The sequence below is a fragment of the Mauremys reevesii genome, linkage group 4 (assembly GCF_016161935.1).
Source record: "Mauremys reevesii isolate NIE-2019 linkage group 4, ASM1616193v1, whole genome shotgun sequence".
Classification (NCBI taxonomy): Eukaryota; Metazoa; Chordata; order Testudines; family Geoemydidae; genus Mauremys; species Mauremys reevesii.
In genome coordinates, this window is record NC_052626.1 from 41,852,084 (window position 1) to 41,877,333 (window position 25,250).

At 51.9% G+C, this 25,250-nt stretch overlaps 1 protein-coding gene across 13 annotated transcripts in view; it reads right to left on the minus strand.

The window, feature by feature from the left end:
* The window catches only part of TTLL5 (tubulin tyrosine ligase like 5), a 235,835-nt gene that overhangs the window by 77,640 nt on the left and 132,945 nt on the right, over nt 1-25,250 (minus strand). Inside the window, exon 29 of one of the 13 annotated variants that reach the window (XR_005597951.1) lies at nt 18,845-18,934. The exons of 11 other annotated variants lie outside the window; for them this stretch is intronic. Coding sequence is in view for 1 of the 2 variants with exons in the window: in XM_039536723.1 (XP_039392657.1) it covers nt 18,928-18,934 (7 nt within the window). In the remaining variant the exon portion in view is untranslated. Of the gene's footprint in view, nt 1-18,844; nt 18,935-25,250 lie in introns of those variants that run through there. One more of the 13 variants, XM_039536723.1, reaches the window with a different exon arrangement.

Below are 25,250 nucleotides of genomic sequence, written 5' to 3' on the forward strand. Positions count from 1 at the left end.
GTCGGTTGGAAAACAAAGAGGTAACTAGATCCAGACCTGAGGGGATTGAGATGTCGTCCTCGAACATCTAGTCAAAACAAGTGCTCCGGGCTGCCCAAGTATCTAGGGGCAGATTACATTGGCCCTAAGGAAGAAGTTGGTGGAGGGAGCCTATGTCCGAACACTTGGTTCTTCCTCCTCAGCTGGTCCTCCCTGGCAGGCTGTGCGAAATAGTGTCCAGTATGTTGAGGCCCGTAGTGTTTTCTGGACACTACTAGTGTATACAGACCCAGAGATTTTAAGGTCATCTTAGAGTCTTTAAGTCTGTGGAGTTTGGCATCTGTTTGAGAAGAATGAGGGCCTTTCAAATGGGAAATCCTAGAGGGTTTGTTGTACCTCTTCAGGAAACCCCGAAGACTGTAACCATGTCCTTCTGTGCATGGTAACAGCTGTGGCCATCGATCTGGCTGCAGAATTGGCAGCATCCAAGGCTGCCTGCAGGGAGGTCTGGGCTACTGTCTTCCCTTCTTCGACTACTGAAGAGAACTCCTGTCTGGCCTCTTGAGGGAGCATGTCCTTAAATTTTTGCATCGCCTCCCACATATTAAAATCATAGTTAAGGCTCACACTGGAGAAGCTTTGATTATGCATTCCTTAGGGTGGCTATAGGTACATGTGCCACATGTCTTATAATCTTTGCATTGTGTGGTTGTGACTTATGTCACTGGGCTGTTCCTGTGCGGGTGGTCAAAGCTTCAGACAGCAGCACTGCACAAAGTTACTGGGTCAAATTCTGGTCTTAGTAAATACCAGTGCCTTTCCTATAAATTTTGGCTGTGGAACTGAGACCAACATTTTCCCCACTCTGTTTTATTTCATGACACCGCTGAAGATTTTCTAAAGTAGTCTGACTTTGCCAATTCACAACCATTATTGGAAAAGGTCAGGCAGGGGAACCACAGAGAAGGGTAGGCTAGGGACAGAGGGAGCACATGGGCCAGTGTGGAGGGAGCCGATGCAAGATAACCATGACTAAGTTGAGGGGAGCGTTGGGTTGCCATGCTGGCTGCTCTGAGGCTAGAAGATCTCTTGGAGTCTACATGGGTATTGCACCATTTATAACACAAACTTCATCCCACATAGGCATGAATTACATCCCCCTCTCTCTAACTAGCTACCAACTTCCCCAGAGCTATTGGAAAATACTTTGTCTGGAGGAAGCCATTTCAACAGCTTCCCAGTTTAGATGTTTTCAAGCTAGAAGTAGTAGAACACTATGAGTAAACTTTTCAAAGTCAGTACAGATCCTTCTAGGAAGGCCCCCAGAGCTAGAAAGCACCTCATTTGAAGAAAATCACACTTTAGAGAGAAACAAACCTCTGAAGTAGCCTGCAGGGCAGCTGACAGGCAGACTGATTACATTTTGGTGAAATTAGGGATGTAGGATCCAAACAACAACAAAAAAAGGCATTAAAATGGAATGGGAAGTTCAGTCTGAACTACGGCATTGTCATGGTTGCTTCCTGCTAAATAGCACTTGGTGCCAGAAGAGAAAACCATATTAAAAATCCTCCTCAATGAACATCAGAGGCTAGAATTGCCACCCTCCCCCTTCCTCAATCTGTTGGTACTTTCCAAGCATCTGTCCCCTCTATTCCGAAGCATCTGAGGCTGGTGGTGACATGTCTGGACTGGACCACAGGGGATTGTGAGGAGGGAGTGGAAAGATGGTTCTATTTATTTTAAAGCCCCATCTGAACAGAGCATGGTCTCCAAGAGCAGCAGAGCAGAAATCACTACAGTTTCTGGCACCTTGTCCTTAGGGATCATAACTAGAGGCCTGGCCTTTTGCCAGAGGAGACTCTCTTGGTTACAGATGCCTTAGGTCTGCTTGCACTTCCTTTATTTTAGGACTATACAGAAACCAATCCCCACTCCACTCCAGGGCTGCTCTGCAAATATCCAACCTCCCACTGTAGTTCCATCGTCTTCTTTTCCTTGCAATACCCAACATGGCATATGGCATTTCCACAGAGCCAAGGCTCCTGTGGAAAGCTAGAAGGCGATGTGGAGGACTGACTGGGCCCACTGAAATAGACTGAGGCAAGTGGGTGGCATCTACAGTGTCTCATTGAGGTCACTTAATTTGCTGGGTGGAGGGAGGGAAAAGCACCTGTACTCTATTTAACTGAGTACCTCTGTTGGTTAGACCAGAGGATGGGGAGTCAGTACTCCTGTTTTCTATACCCTGCTCTGACAGACTCAGTGCGTGGCCTTGAGCAAGTCACTGCACCTTTCTGTATCCAAGTTTCCCCTCTCTACAACGGGCATAATGATACTGACCCCTCCACACTCCATCATCACATGGGGTTGTAAGGCTTAGTAGTTGTAAGTCCCTTTCCCACTCAGGTGGCTATAGCAATGTAAATTATTAAAATTACTACACCGATTTGGGGGAGGCAACAGAGAAGGGGGGACACTGGGTAGAAAGCATTAAAAACACCAAAGAAAAACTAAATTGTCTACTACTTTTATAGGGTCAACTGTGTGCATGGTGCTTCACAGATAAGAGTGGCATACGAGGCCCTGAGACAAAGTGTGCAAATGTAATAGCAAACGCTAGTTCTAGCACCAAAACCTTTGGTTAATTGTTTTCTCCTATTCCCCCTCCCTCCAAGCACGTGCACTGAAGTATGTGACACAGGAAGGCTGGGGGCAGAAGCACTGCACGAGGCTGAGGCAACATACCTGGCAGCTGCTAAAACAAAACTTCAAAAGACCCAGTTCCCTTTGAAAACCCATCAGGCAGGAGCCACTCCTCCCCTTCAGCTTCCCTACGAGTTGGTACACTTAACCATTTCAGCATGTTTGACAGCCCTGCAGCCAGTTCCAGAGCGGGTGGTGGAGTGGAAAAAAGACGGTTACTCACCTGTAGTAACTGTTGTTCTTCGAGACGTGTTGCTCCTATCCATTCCAGTTAGGTGTGCGCGCCGCGCGTGCATGGCATCTCGGAACTTTTTTACCCTAGCAACACCGGCGGGCCAGCTGGCGCCCCCTGGAGTGGCGCCGCTATGGCGCTAGTTATATACCCCAGCCGGCCCGTCCGCTCCTCAGTTCCTTCTTGCCGGCTACTCCGACAGTGGGGAAGGAGGGCGGGTCTGGAATGGATAGGAGCAACACATCTCGAAGAACAACAGTTACTACAGGTGAGTAACCGTCTTTTCTTCTTCGAGTGATTGCTCCTATGCATTCCAGTTAGGTGATTCCCAAGCCTTACCTAGGCGGTGGGGTCGGAGTGAGACGTGGCAGAGTATAATACCGCGGAGCCGAAGGCTGCGTCGTCTCGAGACTGCTGCACCAACGCGTAATGGGAGGCGAAGGTGTGAACCGAAGACCAGGTGGCCGCTCGACAGATGTCCTGGATCGGAACATTGGCCAGGAAGGCAACAGATGAGGCGTGCGCCCTCGTCGAGTGTGCAGTGACGCGGCCTGGTGGTACGCGAGCCAGCTCATAGCAGGTCCGGATACACGCAGTGACCCAGGAGGAAATCCGTTGAGAGGATATCGGCTCTCCCTTCATGCGGTCGGCAACCGCTACAAACAGCTGGGGCGAACGCCGGAAGGGCTTCGTCCGCTCGATGTAGAAAGCGAGCGCTCTGCGGACGTCGAGGGTATGCAGCTGCTGTTCCCGAGGCGAGGCATGTGGCTTCGGGAAGAACACCGGGAGGAAGATCTCCTGGTTGAGATGGAAAGCCGACACTACCTTCGGGAGGAAGGCCGGATGAGGGCGAAGCTGCACCTTGTCCCCATGGAAGACCGTGTATGGCGGGTTGACCGTTAGAGCGCGAAGCTCAGAGACTCGTCTCGCTGATGTAATGGCGACGAGGAAGGCCGTCTTCCAAGAGAGGTAGAGCAGGGAGCACGTGGCTAAGGGCTCGAACGGAGGACCCATCAGTTTGGCCAAGACGAGATTCAAATCCCAGGTCGGGGCCGGGCGCCGCACCGGCGGGTACAAGCGGTCCAGGCCTTTGAGGAAGCGGGAAACCATCGGGTTTGAGAAGATGGACCGACCTTCCACGGAGGGAAGGAAGGCTGATACCGCTGCCAGGTGAACTCTCAAGGAGGAGACCGCCAGACCTTGCTCCTTAAGGTGCCAGAGGTAGTCCAGGATGGTAGGGACCGGGACCAGGAATGGATTAAGACCTCGATGATCACACCAGAGTGCAAACCTCTTCCACTTCGCTAGGTAAGTGGAGCGAGTGGAAGGCTTTCTGCTCTCGAGCAGGACTTGTTGAACCACTGCAGAACAGCCCCTCTCCGCGTGGGTCAGCCACTCAGGTACCAAGCTGTAAGTTGGAGGGACTGCAGGTTCGGATGGTGGAGCCTGCCGAAATCCTGGGTGATGAGATCCGGCCACAACGGAAGGGGGATGGGTTCCCGAACGGAGAGCTCGAGCAGCAGGGTGTACCAGTGCTGCCTCGGCCAGGCCAGCGCGATCAGAATGACGTGAGCTCTGTCCCTCCGAAGCTTCAGGAGCACTCGGTGCACGAGCGGGAACGGAGGGAAGGCATAGAGGAGGCGATCCGTCCAGGGATACAGGAAGGCGTCCGACAGGGAGCCCGGCGAGCGACCCTGGAACAAGCAAAACAGGTGGCACTTCCTGTTCTCTTTGGAGGCGAATAGGTCTACTTGGGGAACCCCCCACCTCCGGAAGATTGTGTGGACAACATCTGGACGGAGGGACCATTCGTGGGAGAGGAACGACCTGCTGAGATGGTCGGCTAGCGTGTTCTGCACTCCCGGAAGAAAGGATGCTTCCAGGTGAATTGAGTGGGCCACACAGAAGTCCCACAGGAGCATCGCTTCCTTGCACAGGGGGGAGGAGCGGGCTCCGCCCTGCTTGTTCACGTAGAACATCGCGGTGGTGTTGTCCGTGAACACTGTCGCACAACGGCCTTGCAGGTGGGTGCAGAAGGTGCGACAGGCCAGGCGGATGGCGCGTAGTTCGCGAACATTGATGTGCAGGGCGAGCTCCTGGGCCGACCACTGGCCCTGCGTGTGGAGATCGCCCAGGTGGGCCCCCCAACCGAGTGCTGAGGCATCCGTGGTCAGAGTGACGGACGGGCAAAGAGGGTGGAACGGAACTCCGGCACACATGACCTCTGGGTTGAGCCACCAGTTGAGAGACTCGAGGGTCGTCCTGGTGACCGTGACCACCATGTCCATGGGGTCTCGATGTGGCCGATACACCGACGCGAGCCATGACTGGAACGGACGAAGGTGGAGCCGCGCATACTCGGTGACATACGTGCACGAAGCCATGTGGCCCAGGAGGCGGAGGCAAGAGCGCACCGTCGTGGTAGGGAAGGCGACGAGGTCCCGGATGATGGAGACCATCGTCTGGTGCCGAGCGCGAGGGAGACAGGCTCTGGCCATTGTGGAGTCGAGGACCGCTCCGATGAACTCCACCCGTTGTGTCGGAATCAAAGTGGACTTCTCGGTGTTGATGAGAAGACCGAGCCGATGAAAGAGAGACATGATTTCTGACATCTGGTCCATCACAAGTTGCCGGGACTGACCTCGAACCAGCCAGTCGTCGAGATACGGGTAAACGTGCATCTGACGACGCCGGAGGGCTGCGGCGACTACCGCCATGCATTTGATAAACACTCTCGGGGCGGTCGACAGTCCGAACGGCAACACAGCGAACTGGTAGTGAGTGTCGTTGACCACAAACCAAAGGTAACGACGATGGGGAGGATAGATTGCGACATGGAAGTACGCGTCTTTCATGTCGAGGGCGGCAAACCAGTCTCCTGGATCCAGAGAGGGAATGATGGTCCCCAGGGTGACCATACGAAACTTGGGCTTGAGCAGGTACTTGTTCAGCTCGTGAAGGTCCAGGATAGGACGCAGCCCGCCTTTCGCCTTGGGGGATGAGAAAATAACGGGAGTAGAATCCCCTGCCCCATCTGTCCTGAGGCACTGCTTCTATGGCACCCACGCTCAACAGAGTCTGGACCTCCTGTAAGAGGACTTGCTCGTGAGAGGGGTCCCTGAAGAGGGACAGGTAGGGTGGGTGGGAAGGTGGGGGCGAAACAAATTGCAGGCGGTATCCCAACTGGACTGTTTGGAGCACCCAGTTGTCTGATGATAATTGGGACCACGCCGAAAAGAAATGGGAAAGGTGGTTGTAAAATAAAGGGGAAGGATCCGGTAGGGAGAGTGATGGGCCATCCTTGAGCGTCCCATCAAAAGGCCTGCTTGGCCCCCTGAGTGGCCTTCGAAGCGGCCTGGCCCTGGTTGCCGCGGTTGCCGGATGAACGATGGCGATTTTGGGCCGGACATCGGCTGTTGTAAGGACGATACCGGGACTGGTAGGCCAGTGGGGAGGGCTGAGGACGGAATGGTCTGCGCTGCGTCGCTGGCGTATGCATGCCTAACGTACGTATCGCGATACGGCCGTCCTTCAAAGTTTGGATCCGAGAATCCGTCTTCTCAGAGAACAGCCCTTTCGTATCAAATGGAAGGTCCTGCAGTGTATATTGGACCTCTGGCGGCAGGGTGGAAGACTGCAGCCAGGCGATACGCCTCATCGTGACACCGGAGGCTAAAGTCCTCGCACCCGAGTCCGCAGCGTCGAGGGCGGCTGTGATGGAGGATCTAGACGACCTCCTCCCTTCCTCCAACATGGCCGCGAACTCCTGGCGGGAGACTGTCGGCAGGAGCTCAGTAAACTTCGCCAGGGACGTCAAGATGTCGAAGACGTACCTGGCAAGGAGGACCATCTGGTTGGCAATCCTCATTTGTAGGCCTCCCGCGGAATAGACCTTTCGGCCTAGCAGGTCCATACGCCTCGCGTCCTTTGATTTGGGCGCAGGGGCCGGTTGGCCGTGCCGCTCCCTATCATTAACTGACTGGACTACGAGAGAGTCCGGGGCCGGATGCGTGTACAGGTATTCATAGCCCGTGGGAGGGACAGAGTACTTCCGTTCAACACCACGGGCTGTAGGGGGTACGGACGCCGGCGTCTGCCAGATAGTGGTGGCATTCTTTTGCATGGTCCGCACAAAAGGAAGCGCAACTCGCACCGGCATATCTGCCCCAACCACGTTCGTAATGGGGTCCTCATCTTCCTGCACCTCCTCTATGGGCAAGGCCATAGCCGTTGCCACACGACGAAGGAGGTCCTGGTGAGCCTTGACATCAATGGGTGGAGGCTCCTTAGTTGCTGCGCCGGCCACAGCCTCGTCAGGCGAGGACGAGGAGGACAACCCCTGGACGACCGCCTCCGAAGAGGGGTCCGCCACCTGTTCGTCTGGGGGGGGGGCGGGCTGCGCGTGGCCCTGGGACTCCGACGTTACAGCATCCGCCGCCGGTGGCGAAGGGGCTGGTCGTGAAATAGTCGCCTCTGGGACCCTGCGCTCGGACGCGGGAGGCCTTGGTGGAAAAGGCACCCCCTGAGCCTCATACTGGGCCCATGGAACCCAGAAGCCCCACGGTTGTGCCCCTTGAGGATGGCCTTGTGGGGTAGGCGGCAGGAGTCCATATCCCTCGGTGCCGGAAGCGACCGACGCGGGCCGAGACGGCCATGGAGGTGCCGAGGCGCTCGCAGAGGGCGCTGCCAAATGGTGCAGTCCGTCTCCGGATGGTAACGAAGAGCGATGTTGCTCCGTTCGGTACCGGGAAGGCGACCGGGAGTGACGTCCGCCACGGTGCCGGGAGCTCGACCGGTGCCGGGAGCTCAACCGGTGCCGGGAGCTCGACCGGGACTGAGACCGCCGGTGCCATGAACGCCCGCGCGAGTCGCGGTGCCGGGACGGCGATCTCTGATGGCGCCGACGCGATGGCGACCTGGACCTCGTGCGGCGTTGGGAGTACGACCGGTACCGCGATGACGAGCGGTACCGGGACTGCGACCGACCCTTTGACGGCGATCGGTACTGCGAAGGCGAGCGGTGCCGAGATCGCGAGTGCCGGGAAGGAGACCTGCCGCGGGACCGGGACCGGAACCGGGACCGGGTGCGTCGTCCATGTCGCCTGTCCAGGGACGGTGGCCGGGTCATCCTGGCCGGCTTCCCCGCCGACATGACAGCCCGCACCGGCGGTGCCGGGGGCCGGAGGCCTGGCGCCTCTATGAGCTGGATCAGCTCTCTTGCGGAGGCGAATGTCTCCGGCGTTGATGGCAGCCGGGGCTCAACCGCGGACGGCACCGGGGAGCGTGGCGGCGCCAGACTCAACGGGCCTTGCGGTGCCGGAGTCAAGGGTCCGGTGCACGGCTTGTGCACTGGCACCGCGGGGGCCGCAGGTTGCGCAGCTGCTTTTGCAGAGTCCTCCGAGCGCACCTGCGCCAGTGCCTTCGCCAGTCTCTGCTTTTTCGCGGGCGAAAGCGAGCGGTGCCGCGACTTCGCAACCGCTTTCTGCACCGGCGGCGCCGCGGAGGTGGAGCGGGTCGGTGCCGCCGGTGCGCTCTGCACCGAGGCAGTTCGCGGTGCCGGCGCGGACGGTGCCGGTGGTTGAAGCGACGCTTCCATTAAGATCTGCTTCAAGCGGATATCCCGCTCTTTCCGGGTCTGCGGTTTAAACGTAGAGCAGATCGAACACTTGTCCGTTCTGTGCCCTTCGCCCAGGCAACGGAGACAGGCGTCGTGTGGGTCTCCGATGGGCATAGGCTTCTGGCACGCCGCGCAGGGCTTAAAACCCGGTGCCTTGGGCATGAGCCCGCACCGGGTGAGGTAAAAGGGGAACCCCCCCCCCTTTTACCTTATCTATATACACTAACTAACTATCTAAGAAACTGTCAAACTAACTACTAAACTAACTATATACAAAAACAGATGCGAAAGCTAGGGTCGTGGAGAACGAAGAGCACTCCACAGTTCCAACTGGCCGTCACGGGCGGTAAGAAGGAACTGAGGAGCGGACGGGCCGGCTGGGGTATATAACTAGCGCCATAGCGGCGCCACTCCAGGGGGCGCCAGCCGGCCCGCCAGTGTTGCTAGGGTAAAAAAGTTCCGAGAGGCCGTGCACGCGCGGCGCGCACACCTAACTGGAATGGATAGGAGCAATCACTCGAAGAAGAACTGTGAGAGAGCCCCAAATCACTCTGTTGTCTCCCTCTTCCTCACTTCTCCCAGCAGGCAACAATGTGCATGCTGACCAAGCAGCCCTAGTGACAGACCAAAGTAGTGCATACTCATTGCAGGTTCTGGGTTCATGTTTCTGCAAAAATGAGATGCCAAGGCCTAGAACTGCCACAATGAGTTGGGTGGCGGCCAGTGTCCTCTAGCAAACTGTTGGGTCTGACAACAAAGATAGTCTGTCACTACAGAATGAGGAGGAGGGGTGAATCCTCAGCTAGTACCCAGAATGACATGGAGAACTAGCATGAGCTAGGACACGCTCAAGTCCCAGCCTTACTTGTCCAGGATTATCTTGATTAAATGTCCCCCTCTTAAGCCCTGCCTACACTAGATGATAGAGGTGCACAAAACTGTTGCTTGGAATGTCTTGAACTCCCAGCTGCTTGTAAAATACCAGTGCCTCCACACACAACTGCCAGCCAGGAGGTGGGGAGTACAAGCACCGGGTTTAATTCATAAAACCTAGAGATAAGGTTTTAGTTTCAGTCCAGCTGAACTGGCATCACATTATTTACAACGGTCTCTCCCTAATGTGGGCAGGAGAGCAAGAGATGTTGCACAGTTCAGCTAGTCATCCCAGCTCCATGCCACTGTGTCCAGCTTTTCCCCCAGAATGTGATAAGGATGAAGGACTGAGGACTGTGGAGTAGATGGAGTTAAGGCTGCTCGATTAGAGGTGTACATTTGATTGTTTCCAGATTGAATGAGTTTGGATCGGGCCTTCATTTGTTTGTATATTTGAATTTTATACAGATTTTGTACTTTTTAATGATTGAGCAGCAGCTACATCTATGGCCAGGTACCGTAGAAATCAAGGCAGCATTTCATAAACGAAAGTCTTATTCAAGGTACTCAATCCCCCTTCCTAGAGCCAACACAGGATTGTTCCCCATAACACTTAAAGGAAATTGCTTAGTTATGCAGAAGCTCCTGCACCCAGAAGCAGAGATGGGCACTATAGGATAGGTGTTGCAGGAATCCCAGCAAGCACTGATACAGCAACAGTGCTGTGTGTGGATACATCATAGTTGTGGTTGGAGATGCTAAATCCTTGCAAACCCACCCATTTTTTATAGTGATAACACTCCAGGAGTTTCCTCTCAATGTAGATAAGTCTACAGTGCATCAGACAGAGATTATAACAATGTGTTGAGTGTTTGTCTGAGATGCGTTCACAAAGGCCACATCTATACAGACCCCCCTAACCATGCTTCAACAAAGCTCCTGAAGTCTGTTAACAGATCTCTATCAAAGGCTAGGAGTGACACTATTACTGACTAGGATTGTCCGGGGAGTATAAGGAGGAAGTATGGAGCTGGTGACTGGAAGATGGTTTGTAGGTGGCTTCAGCAGAAGGTGGTGCCATTTGCTAAAAGGAGAAGCTTGGTAACATGTGCCATGCTTGTGACTTTCTAAAGATCCCAAGAGTCACATAGTGACAAAAGGTAGGATCTAAGATAGAGAAAAGGTGAGTAATGGGGTTAAAAGGCCAGCAGCAGTTCACTGTGGCAGGAGCTATCTAGATTACTGCCTCGTGTGCACTGTATAACATACAACTACATGCCTCAAGGCCAAGTGGGATGTTAATAAATGATATGCAAACAATCTGGGGCACCGAGGAACCAAGTAGAGCAACTTAACCTTAAGTTTATTGAGCTAAAGGATGCTGACCATAACGAAAAGCTTGTCCAGTGAAAGCTGCTCAGGTTCCCCAGAGTTGCATGTGAACAATGAATCAAGCTCCAAATAACAGTTTTCTAATTTTCCATAATAGAGAGATTCCTCTGAAATGCCAGACCTGGTGAATCTGTTGATATTTTCAGGTACTGACATGCCCAAAAAATCTCAATAAATTTACTTATGCAATTTGATCCACTCAGATGGTCTCCAAGCACAGATGGTCTTCCTGCCTGTCATGGGGTCTCTCTACCCCATGCTGGTTCAGCAGCCACAGGGTTAACAAATCAACTGCCTGCTTTCTCAGCCAGAGCTGATTGACAGACCCACAGCATAAAAATATAAAAGGGCTGCAAGACAGGAGGGTTAGCAGAGAGAGGATCCCTCCAGCAAACTGGTGAGGAACTGCCAGACAAGTCATCACACCAAAGAAGATGGGGAAGATTACAAAGGTAGTAAGTAGCTCAGGGAACAGCAAGGGACTGAGAAGGACCGATTCTGGCAGTTCCAAATAAAGGCCCCAGGCTGCAAATCAGCGGAGTTGGTAGGCATGGGTTCCCCTACATACCCCAGCCTGGGGACTCTTAAGGTATGTCTACACGGCAATAAAACCCCACACAACACTTAGTTTCAGAACCTGGGTCAAATGACTTGGGCTCACAGGGCTCAGGCTGCAGGCTATAAACTGCTGTGTAGATGTTTGAGCTCAGGTTGGACCCTGGGCTCAGAAACCCTGCAAGGGGGGGCAGGTTTCAGAGCCCAGTCTCCAGCCTGAACCAGAACATCTACACTGCAGTTTTTAGCCCTGCAGTCCAAGTCAGCTGACCCAGGCAAGCTGCTGGTCTTTTACTACAGTGTAGACATACTCTCTGAGAAGGAGCTCCTAAACCCAGGTGAAAAAACGGTTAGCTACCTTTTCGTAAGTGTGGTTCTTCATGATGTATTGTTCATGTCTATTCCACGTTAGGTGTACGTGCGCCGCATGCATGAGTGTCGGAAACTTTTCCCTTAGCGGTATCCGTTGGGCTGGCAGGGCCCCTGCCTGAACAGCACCACTGCGCCATGCATATATACCCCTGCTGGCCCGACCCCCTCCAGTTCCTTCTTGCCAGCAACTCCGACAGAGGGGTAGGAGGGCAGGTGGTGGAATGGACATGAACAACACATCTCGAAGAACAACAGTTACGAAAAAGTAGGTAACCATTTTTTCTTCTTCGAGTGCTTGTTCACGTCCATTCCACATTAGGTGAATCACAAGCTTACCTTCGGAGGAGGGTAGGATCATGGAACAACTGATTGGAGGACTGCCCCACCAACCGCCGCATCCTCTCAGGCCTGCTGGTTGACCACGTAGTGGGTTGTAAAGGTATGCACCGACGACCAGGTGGCTGCTCTGCAGATCTCCTGGACTGGGACCTGTGCCAGGAAAGCCTCTGAAGCTGCTTGCGCCCTGGTCGAGTGGGCTGTGACCGCTGGGGCCAGAACACCTGCGAGGTCATAACATGCCCGAATGCAGTCTGTAATCCAGGAGGAGATCCGCTGCGCCGACACCAGGAGGCCTCTCATCCTTTCTGCCATGAACAGCTGCATGGATTTACGAAAGGGTTTGGTGTGCTCCAAGTAGAACGCCAACACTCAACGGACATCTAGGGTGTGCAGGCTGCGGTGACTCGGGTCCGCAGCGGGTTTGAGGAAAAACACCAGCAGACAAATGTCCTGGCCCAGATGGAATTGTGAGAACACCTTTGGGAGGAACTTGGGGTGTGGGCGGAGCTGCACCTTGTTTTTATGAAATACTGTATATGGCGGCTCTGAGGTGAGTGCCCTCAGCTCAGATACCCTTCTGGCTGAGGTAATGGCCACCAGAAATGCCACCTTCCAAGAAAGGTGGAGGAGGGAGCAGGTGGCAAATGGCTCGAACGGGGGCCCCATGAGCTTAGAAAGGATGACTAAGCTGAGATTCCATGGAGGGACTGGGGGGCATGAGTAAGGGAACACCCTCTCCAGTCCTTTAAGGAGCCACCCCACCATTGGGTGGGAGAACACCAAGCCCCCTGAAAACCCCAGGTGGAAGGTGGAGATGGCCGCCAGATGCACCCTGATCGAGGACGGGGCCAGCCCCTGCTGCTTGAGGTGCAGTAGGTACTCTAGAATGGAAGGCAGAATCACAAACGCATCTGCTATTGAGCCCAGGCTGCAGCCCTGGAACGAGCAGAACTGCGGGCACTGGGCGTTGCAAACAAGTCTACCTGGGGAAACCCCACTTGCAGAAGAGAGAATACACAACGTCCGCTCTGAGCGTCCACTCGTGAATGTGGTACGACCTGTTGAGGTGGTCGGCCAGTTCGTTCCGCACCCCCGGGAGATGTGACACCTCAAGGTGAATGGCGTGGGCTATGCAAAAGTTCCAGAGGAGGAGAGCCTCATGGCAGAGTGGCGAGGAGCGGGCTGTGCCCTGCTTGTTTATGTAAAACATGGCAGTCGTGTTGTCCATCAGAACTGTCATGCTGTGGCCACTCAAAGTGGCATGAAAGGTCTGGCAGGCTGAACGAACTGCCCTGAGCTCCTTTACATTGATATGGAGTGACCGCTCCGCTCCCGACCACAAGCCCTGAGTCCTGAGATCTCCTAGGTGAGCAACCCATATGAGGTCTGACGCGTCTGTCACAAGCGTCAGGTCCGGCTGTTGTGCAGCAAAGGGGATGCCTTCACAAACCACGGTCTGGGACAGCCACCACCACAGGGAGTCTAACTCATCCCCCCGGGGCTGTCACTACCAAGTCCAGTGGATCCCTGCCTGGGCGGAATACATGGGCGAGCCAAGCCTGCAGTGTCCTGAGTTTCAGTCTGGCATGCTTGACCACATGTGTTCATGCTGCCACATGGCCCAGCAGCCTCAGGCAGCATCTGGCCGTTGTAGTGGGAAACTGGCATAGGGAGTTCACTGCTTGCTGGATGGCCAGGAATCGTGATACTGGGAGGCTCGCCTTTGCCTGTACCGCATCTAGGACCGCCCCTATGAATTCCACTCTGCGTTGGAATGAGGGTGGACTTGGGGATGTTGACCAGGAGCCCCAGCATGCGGAATAGTCTCAGGGCCACTTGCACGTGGGACCAAACCTCCTCTTTGGACCGGACCGCCAGGAGCCAGTCGTCGAGGTAGGGGTAAACTTGAACCCTCTGCCTCCGTAAGAAGGCCGCCACTACCGCCATTCATTGTGTGAACACCCGTGGGGCCGCAGCTAGGCCAAATGGGAGAACTGTGAACTGGTAATGTTCTTGGTTCACAGTGAAACGCAGGAATCAGCGATGCGCCGAGTGGATGGCAATATGAAAGTACGCGTCCTTCACATTGAGGGCGTCCTTCACATTGAGGGCAGCGTACCAGTCCCCCGGATCCAGGAAAGGGATGATGGTGCCCAGAGAGACCATGCAGAACTGGGCCTTGACTAGGAACTTGTTGAGCCCTCGCAGATCCAGAATGGGTCGAAGGCCTCCTTTGGCCTTGGGAATGAGGAAGTAGTGGGAGTAGAACCCTTTCCCTCTTAGGTCCTTCGGTACCAACTCTACTGCCCCTGCCTCTAGGAGCGTGTGAACCTCCTTTTCCAGGAGGCGCTTGTGAGAAGGGTCCCTGAAGAGGGACAGGGAAGGGGAGTGGGAGGTAGGCAGAGAGGAGAACTACAGCCTGTAACCACTTTGCACCGTGCGTTAACACCCAGCGGTCCAACGTAATACTGGACCACGCATGGGAGAAGTGGGACAGGCGGTCCAGGAAGCAAGGGGATGAATACGGTGACTGGTCCAGTATGCTGTCCTTGAACGCACCTTCAAAAGCCTAGTTTAGGGCCGGGCTGAGACTTATGCTGGCCTTGGCTCTGGCCTGGCCTATTGGAGCTATTGTTATTATTATTACACTGCCTCCTGTTATCCCCATTTTGCCTGCAGTAGGGCTCCTGCCTAGGATAAGGTTGGTAGTGATGCTGAGGAAGAGGCTGCGGCTTGAAGGGCTTTCTTTGGGTCGCCGGGGTCTGCATACCCAGCGACTTAAGGGTGGCCCTCGAGTCCTTGAGGCTATGCAGCTTTGAGTCCATCTGGTCTGAAAAGAGCCCGGAACCTTCGAAGGGGAGGTCCTGGAGTGAATTCTGGACCTCAGGCGGCAGACCTGACTCCTGCAGCCACGCCGAGCGTTGCATGACCACGTCAGATGCGATGGTCCTGGCTGCCGCGTCCGCTGAATCCAAGGACGCCTGGAGAGAGGTCTTCGCTATGGCCTTGTCTTTGTCCACCAGCACCGTAAACTCCTGTTGGGAACCCTGCAGGAGGCTGTCCTTAAACTTCCCCACTGCTGCCCAGGAGTTGAGGTTATGCCTGTTGAGGATGACCTGTTGGTTAGCAATCCTCAACTGGAGGCCCCCTGAGGAATACACCTTCCTGCCAAACAGGTCCAGGCGCTTCACTTCCTTGGCCTTAGGTGCCGGGGCCTGCTGCCCATGGCACTCTCTCGTTTACTGCCGAGACTACAAGGGAACATGGGCTTGGGTGGCAAAACAAGAAGTCATACCCCTTTGATGGGGCGAAGTACTTGCGTTCCACACCTTTGGCTGTTGGAGCGCTGGAGGCCGGGGTCTGCCATATAGTCTTATAGTTTGACTGTATGGTCTTAATAAGCAGAAGCGCTATTCTGGATGGACCCTCTGAGCTCAGGATGTTCACCATGGGGTCCTCCTGTTCAACCATCTCCTTGGCCTGTAACCCCAAATTATGAGCAACCTTACGCAGCAGCTCTTGGTGGGCTCTGTGGTCTATTAGCGGAGGTCCCGATACCACTGTGCCTGCCACCACTGCATCCGGGATGACGAGGAGGTCAGCAGCTGCTCCGCTTCCTCCTGCTGGTCCCCTTGGTCCCCCTCCCCCGAAGGAGGGGCATCCAGCTCGGGCCCTGGGGCGGCACCGGACTCGGTGCTGGTTTCTCTGGTCTCTCGCTTGGCGATGGTGCAGGCGATCTGGACGCCGTGGCTTCCTGCACGGAGTGTCGGTGCGGGGACCAGAACTGGTGCACAGAGTAGCTGGCCCTGAAGGGAGCCCCTTGCCACTGGTGGTAGGCCCAGGGGGTCCTGAAGGGCCAGTGTCCCGGCGGTCCCCACTGGAGTTGCCACCCAGCCTGGTGATCTCTGCTGTCCAGTGCCCAGTGCGGGTAACTGTATTGGCCCGAGTCGGCGCCGGACTCTGGTGGCGCCAAGTGCGAAGGCCACAGCGGTGCCGTCGATCTGTGCTGGTTGGAGACTGACGAGTGGCTTCTTGCTGATTGGGAACGGGACCAGTGTCAGTGCTCGCGGGACCGGTGTCGGTGCTCCCGAGACCTGGACCAGGACCAGTGATTTCTGGAAGCCTTTGGCAATGGCCAGCTTGCCTTCTCCTGGTGCCGGTCTCTGGAGGGTGCCAGAGAACGTCGGGTCCCTTGCACTAACCCCGTGCACTGACTCGTCTCTGGTACCAAGGCTTCCCTCTGCGTCAGGGGTAACTGGGAGTCCGCAGACTCGACGCTCGACCGGCCCCAATGCCAAGAGCGATGCTGGGACGGTGACCTTGAATGGTGCACCATTGCCGGCTTTCCCCTCGACGGCATTGCGGGCCCGGGTGCCAAAGGCTTCTCCCTAATCGGGAGGGGGCTCACCACCGACAACCTGATAAGGTCCTTCGCTGCCTCAAAGGTATCAGGCATGGAGGGCTGATCTATTACTCCCTTGAGCCCGTTGTCCTCACTGAGTTCACTTAGGACTGGACTCGGAGGGACTTGTGGTGCCAGTACAATGCCCATCCCGCTCTTTCCGGTGCCAGGGCCCTTAGATGGAGCTGGTGTCCTTTGTGGGGCTTGGCCTTGGGCTGCACCGAGAAGGAAGAGCAGTGCCGGGGCCTACTTTTCTCCGGGGCAAACGGCTTGCCTGGCACCAGGTCTCTCGACAACTTCGGGGCACTCCACACTGAGGAGGCTGGAGCCGGCATCGGGCGCTCCGGGCCCGATGGCTGCAGCGCTCCCCCCATCAACAACTGCTTCAAGCGAAAGTCTCTCTCTTTCTTTGTTCTAGGCTTAAACACCTTGCAAATCTTACACCTCTCTGTTTGGTGTGTTTCCCCCAGGCAACGTAAACAGGAGTCGCATAGGCTTGCGGCACGTGGCGCAAGCCTTAAACCCGTGGGCCTGCGGCATGCCTTGTGGCCCGGGGCGGGTGCTGGAAGCCTCCAAGCACCTAATTATTAAATGTCCACACAATAGAATGTTAACAAACTGATAGCAGCTAAGTACTCTAGAGCTAAGGGATTGCTTCTCATAGGAGAGCAAGAGGTTGCTCCAACGCTGCTGTGGACGGTAAGAAGGAACTGGAGGGGGTTGAGCCAGCAGGGGTATATATGGACGGCGCAGTGGCGCCGCTCAGGCAGGGGCCCCGCCAACCCGATGGGTACCGCTAAGGGAAAAGTTTCCAACGCTCGTGCAAGTGGTGCGCATACACCTAATGTGGAATAGACATGAACAAGCACTCGAAGAAGAAGCACAGCTCCAACAAATTATGCACAGATTGGAAATCAGAGGAGCCAAAAGAGTCTCAATTGTGAGATGGCCAAATTGAACTCCCCAACCAGTGCCCAAAGCATGTTACTATCACAGCTGTTAGAAATAGACTGCATGAAACTCCACTCAATGCATAGCACATACAGTAAAACCTCAGAGTTACGAACACCAGAAATATGAACTGACCGGTCAACCACAAACTTAATTTGGAAATGGAAGTATGCAATCAGGCAGCAGAGACAAAAAAACAAATACTGTACAGTACAATACTGTGTTAAATGTAAACTACTAAAAAAATAAAGGAAAAGTTTAAAAAAATTTGATAAGGTAAGGAAATTGTTTTTGTGTTTGTTTCATTAAGATTAAGATGGTTAAAAGCAGCATTTTTCTTCTGCATAGTAAAGTTTCAAAGTTGTAATAAGTGAAGCTTCAGCTGTAAACTTTTGAAAGGTTCTACTCTAGAACCTCAGTTATGAACACCTCAGGAATGGAGGTTGTTCATAACTTTGAACAAGACGTTATGGTAGTTCTTTCAAAAGTATACAACTGAACAGTGACTTAATAACACTTCGGAACTTTACTATGCCGAAGAAAAAATGCTGCTTTCCTTTTTTTTTTTTTTTAAGTAGTTTACATTTAACAGTACTATACTGTATTTGCTTTTTTTTTTTTTGTTTAGTCTCTGCTGCTGCCTGATTGTGTACTTCCAGCTCCAGCTGAGGTGTGTGGTTGACTGGTCAGTTTGTAACTCTGGTGATCGTAACTCAGAAGTTCTACTGTACTGTATATATAGGTTTTGCCCAACACAACAGATAGTCCTAGACCAGTGGTGGGCAACCTGTGGCCCGCATGCAGCCCATCAGGGTGATCTGATAGCAGGCCCCAAGACATTTTGCTGACGTTGACCATCCGCAGGCCTGGCCCCCCGCAGCTCCTAGTGGCCACAGTTCACCGTTTCTGGCCAATGGGAGCTGCGGGAAGTGGTAGCCAGCACGTTGCCCACCACTGTCCTACACCTTTCCAGAGACAGCCAGGGGAAACCAAGTCATCATGCTACGACTAGTACGTTGTCTTTAACCAGCACTGCAAAGGACTCATTTTAAGTCCAGCAAATGATGTCATAGGGGCAAGAAGCCATAAATTTCAGAAAGATCCTTATTCACAAATTAGTTTAGATATGAAGAGCCCATTATGACTCACCTGCTGTCCTGTATAGCACAAGCCAAAGACTCTCACCCATTTTAAACTGTTTCACACTTGAAATCTCAAAGGTGAATGATCTCTGAATCTCTTGATATCTGTTTGATTAGTTGAGGACTTGGAATCTCAAACAGCTCCTATGAACTCCAAGTCTCCATCAGAGTGAATGTGCATTTCTCATGATTTGTCCTCAGTCCTCAAGACAATTAAAAGCACAGACATCACCTGCACCAACCTCCAGTGACTCCAATGAGTCCTTCAAAGTTGATCCATGTTCAAACCTGAGCATCTTCAATTTCTTTCAGGATCCTGAATGAAATGAAAGGGAGCAGACATGTCTTCTCTTACTCTTCTTCCCCTTTATTCTCTATATTAAGGAGGAAGTAGATTAGTCCATGAATGAAGCGGTCTTCTCCTCAGATATTCTAGAGACCAGGACGTCTCACAGATGGATTTTGAAGCAACCCTCATTGCCGGTTTTGAAGATGTTCATAGCTCAGACACGCTGCACTCATCACAGAGAGGCAGATTAGCCTGCAAAGGTTTTTCCAAAAGCAGGAAACTATGCAGAGACTCCTGCTCTCTATGAGTACTGGGGGTAAAGGCCACATAAGCCATGCCCCTACTCCAAGTGGTGACCCTCACCCAGATTCTGAACATCACAATCAATTAATTACATCTATGTATTGCCAGATATGAACTTTTTAAATCCCCACCTTCTATTTAGGTCCACCATGTCAGATGGCAAGAGTTGGAGAGGACAGGAGAAGATTGCTACTGAGCCAGATAAGAACTCAGATTCAGCTATAAAAGCCATGCAACATTAGCAGCTAACACTAACTCTATAATGTGTTGAGCAGCTCTCTCATTCTAAAAATCCCCCTTTCTAAAGGTCAATGCCACAGGGCTAGTATCTGGTACAATTCCTCCCTTAAGAAGGTTGAACTTCACTGTGTTGTAACCACTGTTACTTAGGCCTGATCTACACCTAAATCTTAGCAATCTAGGTATGTTGCTCAGGGATGTGAAAAATTCACACTCCTGAGAGATGTATTTAAACCAACCTAATCCCTGCTATAGACACCGCTAGGTCAACGGAAGAAGTCTAGCATCAACCTAGCTACTGCCTCTTGAGGGGGCAGATTAACTACAGTGACAGAAAAACCCCTTCTGTCGCTGTAACAAATGTTAACACTACGGCACTCCAGTGACACTAGAGTGCCGTAGCTGTGCCACTGTAGCATCTGTAGTGTAGACATATCCTTAGCTGCTTAACTACAGTTCTTGAATTTCAGTAGACATGTAGCAGTTTGGCCAGCATGGCATCTGCCAGCTTGGCTTGCTATGGACTCAGAGGGCAAAAAGATTATTAATTCAAGTTCTGTGAATCCAGTGCAATGATGAGTGGAAATTGTAACACCTCAACTTTACCTCACACCTTGCTTTCATGAATCCACAGTTGTGTGGGACTAGTATCACACAGCTATCTGCACTTAATATGGGGTTCTGGAGACCAATATTTCCCCATTACCCTTACCCTATCCCTGACACATTACAGGGACTATGCTGCTTCCACACTATATCGAAGTCACCTTAATGGGCCCTTGGCAGACCACCCAAGCCATTTGGCATACAGCCCAAGTCACTTGGCCTCACTAGATTCCTCGCTCTGCCCACTGCCTAAATACCCTGGCCCCTGGCACTTTGCGCAAAGTGGCCATCTATTTTTAGTTTCAAGACAGCACCAGAAACTACCTGGGAAATATTAAAAACAGTATTTAACACCAGTGTTACTAACCATAACAACTCTTAACACTCCCTAAAAAACCCTGGCTGTCTGAGGAGGGTGCTAGCCTTTGTATCTCCCCCATATTACACAGCATGCTTAGGCTTCACGAGCTTGGGCCAACAGCTTTCTGAAGAGGGTCTATCAGCGAAGCTGTCACCACATGTTGGGAAAACTGAAATACTCCCTGGCTTTTTTTTTTTTTTAAGGCCCCTCCCCCCCCTTTTTAAAAGAGGTTTTTGTTAAATGCTGGAGCCTTGCATGGCTCACAAACAGCTGCTGATTGATACCTGCAGCCCAGAGAAGCCCTGGAGAATAACAGGCTGTCATGGTGCCAACAACATACAACTCACAAACTCCAGCGTCAGCTGCAAAACTCCCCTGGACATAAAGCACTTGGGAAAGTAAAGCAGCAAAGCCTGATTCCCTGGTGCAGGGCTCTGGGGGAACCCTCACAAAGGGGAGGCGGGGGCTTTCAGGGACAGGAAATGTGTTTCTTTCTACAATTCATGCTTTTGGCAGGGGATTCTTGTTTATATCACAGGATAAAACACCAAACTGTGAATGCCGTGCTCATCCTGGGAAAAGCCAAGCCAAAGCATGACCCTGGGCTGGATGGAAAATGTGAGCATGAACTGGCTTAGCAATCAGGCTGTGGTGGAAACTTCACTGTCCAAGGAGAGGCCTGATGGGAAGGGGAGATTTCCCTCAGTCAGGGGAGTTAGAGGCCCTTTGTGCTACTCCTGATATGGCACTCTTGCTTGGTTACTGAAGTCCTATTTGGATGAGATCTCTCCACTCATCTCAGCCAGACTCCAGGGCCCCTCTGTCCAGCTTCACTGGCAGCTGACTTCAGGGACAGTTATGTGGGGACTGTCTCTCATGAGGGCTGACATATATTGTGCCACCCTACATAGAACTCTGGATTCTCCACATTTTCCTGAGAGAGAGATTTGCTGGGAGACTGAAGATAATCCTATCTCAATCCATCTTCAACTACGTTTCCATCTGTAAAACACTGGGGGTCTTGAGCATAGCTGCTCATACGTCTGTCTCCTGCCGTAACTGAACCCCCTTCTCTTGCATTTCAAAACACACTCAGCACTGAGCCATCTGTTCCTTTCCCCAGGAGGCTCCCTCATTCTTTCTTGAGACAGTGCAGATCTGGAAATCTCCAAAATGTTCACACTGAATTTAATCTCAGGACAGTCCTGGAGAGTCTCAGGCCAATGGACGGAAAGTAGCTGACCTGCCTCATCCCTCCAAGCCTAGGCTATAGAGAGGTGTCTCCATTTCTACAAAAGGATGGGGAAATGCAGAAAATTCAGCTCTAATATTTCAGTGCCTCTTTTTGACCTGTAGGAATGACACAGTTCAGAGATGAGCCCCTGAATATTTTTGTTTTTGAGCTAGGTGGTTCTGCTCTGAAAGTGATGCAGAAAGGACTCTCCTCTGCGAAACTTCCCGGTACCTTTCTCACTTTCACAGCTCAAATTAGCTCCAAATTAATTCCCCCAGCTATAGCACAGCAGCATGGCTTTCATTCCCATCTTACTACCTGCAAGGCTGAGCAACATACAAGACTCCAGGTCCCTGTGTGGGGAAGAGCCAAGGATGGATAAAAATACTGCTGGGGGAAAAAAAAACAACAACCCAGAGGACGGGGGAGAAGCCAGACATTCGTGGGATTCCCTGACAGCTCCATGCAGAAGGAAGGGCTGGGCTGGAAAAAACAGGACCCAGGTTCCTGCCAAGCTGTCTGAGGCCCGTCCTTTCCAAATCGCTCAAAGAAACAGCCAAGGCTCCCTCGTAACCCTTTCAGCACTCAACCGGGACGAAGGCTGCTCTGGACATTAAACCACTGAATGCCAAATGCTACGGCCCTCTCCTTCCTCAAGATCATTAAACAGAACAGCTGGGCTCCCCCCCAACAGTGAAACTCAGATGAGAGCTCAGGACATTAACCCTACAAGCACCACATTGTACTGAAGGAGAGGATTAGTCATGTGGAAGGAAGAAGAGAGACCCAGATGCCACTTTGTAATGTACAATTTCTGCAACCCCACAGGACATTTGAATAAAACCCAGGGAGAGCAAGGAGCTATAAGATAGCTACTGTCAGACACTAGCACTATTCAAATATCCCCATGTCAAGTTAAATACGAAGGAGCAAAAAAATAACAGTAGCTGTGAAGTTAGCCACTTAGCCAGAGAAACATAACTAGGGATGGTAGCCAAGAGACATGGACAGGAGATGATTGGAGGAGTAAGAGAAATAGGATGTACCTATTTCAGAATGAAAAGTCCATACACGTTGCTGAGTTTTACATTAACTGCAACCACCAAAGATAAAGACCTGGATATCATTGTGGGCAGCTCAGTGTGTAGCAATGGATAAAAAAGCCAACAAGATGTTAGGATGCATAAGCAATGGGATGGAAAATAATGCTGAAAAATATAATAATGTCATTATATAATTCAATGGTATGCCCTCACTTGGAGTAGTGTCATCAGTTCTAGTCACTGCTATAGAAAAATAGAGTCAGACAACAATTAGAGGTCTGTAAAGCCTCCATATGGATACTGAAACGGTTGAGACTGTTTAGTTTAGGAGAAGACAAATAAGAGTGGGCATGAGAGAGACATTACTATGAAAGGTATAGAGAACATAAATTGAGCACTCCTATTTACTCTCTTGTATAATACAAGAACAAGGGGACATTCAATGAAATTGAAAGGCAACCAATTTAAAACTGATAAAAGAAAACCTTCACATAATGCATAATTAATCTGTGGAACTCACTGTTACAGCATATAATTAAAGTCAAGATCTTACCAGGATTCAAATAAAGGACCAGACACTTATGAGTAACAAGGAGGTCCACAGTTGGAACAGAAAATATTGTAAGAACTATTAACCCATTCTGCTTCCAGACATAAGCCAACCACTAGCTGATGAAGATTAGGAAGGACCTTCCCCTATGGATAAATTATTCTATTATTGCCCATTACAAGGTTCTTGTATCTTCCTCTGAAACATCAGTACTGGTCGTTCCACATACAGGATACTGAAAGACAAGGATCAGTTGTTTGATCCAAGATGGCAGTTCCAGTGTTTAGAATGGGTGGAAGATGGTTTGTGGAGGTAACTAAGTGAGCTAGCCCAGGCCCTTAATACGTAGGAAGGGATTGTGAACAGATGGCAAATCTTCATCTCCCACTTCATCCTCCTGATATCTTCCATCATGTTAGAGCTTGGTGACCAGGAGGGTTAAGCCCTGGGACACGGGAATGAGAACACCTCCACTGAAGGACACAAAGGGGTGAAGGCTGCATACTGAAAGAGATCCCACCACATTTCCTCAAACGAGACTGCAAAAGGGGACTATAACTGCTCAGGGCCAAGCAGAGAAAGCAGGGTAAACGGGAGACAACTCTTCATTCAACCAGAGCCAGTCAGAGAAAGAGGCCCCCCAAGTTCCCAATCCTATAAAGCCCTCCCAGAAGCAGCTGAGAGTAAAGGCCCCACTCACACAAGCTGACTTGTGCGCCACTCTGCCCTGCTGTGAAGCCCCAGCTCTTGCCTCCAGCTCACAGCCCCAGCACTAGCTCCTATATGCTCACTGCACTCAGCCCAAAACCCCCTTTGCCTCTGGAAAGGGTCCTGAGATTAATCTAATTTATTACCTCGGAAAAGTAACAGCACAGCAGCTGCCAGCCAAGTCTGACTCAAACAACGTCTGGGGAGCCGAGGCTGCAGGGCCAGGCCTCAGGCTGTCTGGGCAAGTCATGAGCTTTCTGCCTTTCCTCTCCCAGAGGCTCCAGACAGACAGACAAGACCTAGGCTGTGGGAAGCAGGGTTCCTTCAAGATGGTGTCAACCCATGATGCTGAGGCTCAGAGTAGGCTGGCGAATAATAGTACCTACCATCACAGGCTTCTCTAGTGTGATTTATCCAATATACAAACTCTCAAGGCTGGTCATGCATCTCCATGTTTGACTAACCTGGTTTGCTCCCACAGTTAGATTGTCATCAGTGTGCATGGGGGCAGGACAAGATATGGGTGAGTGTAGGGATGTAGTAGCTGCATGTACCAACTTAAACTCATCCTGCCTCTAGTTTACACATGCCCAGACAGTATCCCCCCCAACCTAGTGTGGTGAGAACAGAAGGTGAAAGTTCAGTTCAAAAACCTAGGTTTCTCAGACACACACTGCTCTTCCAATGCCACAGCCGAGGGTACTGCCAAGGGGAAGCTAGCAGGAGCCCAGTAACAAACTGTAACTACCGTCCACTTCTAGTCTCCCCCAGTCAATAAAGTTAATTGATCCAAGTCTCCAAGACAGAGGGGCCTCTAGTGGGATCAGAGCTCAAGGGCTGCCTTGATGCAAGTGGTGGACCCTGACCTCTTGAGGTCCCTTCTATCCCTACATTCCTATGATCCTATAGACTCACAATGTGCCTGTCCTAATATAAGACATTTATCTGTCTGACAGGGTCTATTCTATGAGATAGGTTTCAGAGTGGTAGCCGTGTTGGTCTGTATCAGCAAAAACAACAAGGAGTCCTTGTGGCACCTTAGAGCCTAACAAATTTATTTGGGCATAAGCTTTCATGGGTTAGAACCCACTTCATCGGATGCATGAAGTGAAAAATACAGGAGCAGGTATAAATACATGAAAGGATGGGGGTTGCTTTACCAAGTGTCAGGTCATTCTAACGAGATAAAATCAATTAACAGCAGGATACCAAGGGAGGAAAAATAACTTTTGAAGTGGTAAGAGAGTGGCCCATTACAGACAGTGGACAAAAATGTGTGAGGAACAGTAGGGAGAAATTAGTATTGGGGAAATTAAGTTTAGGTTTTATAATGACCCAACCACTCTCAGTCTTTAT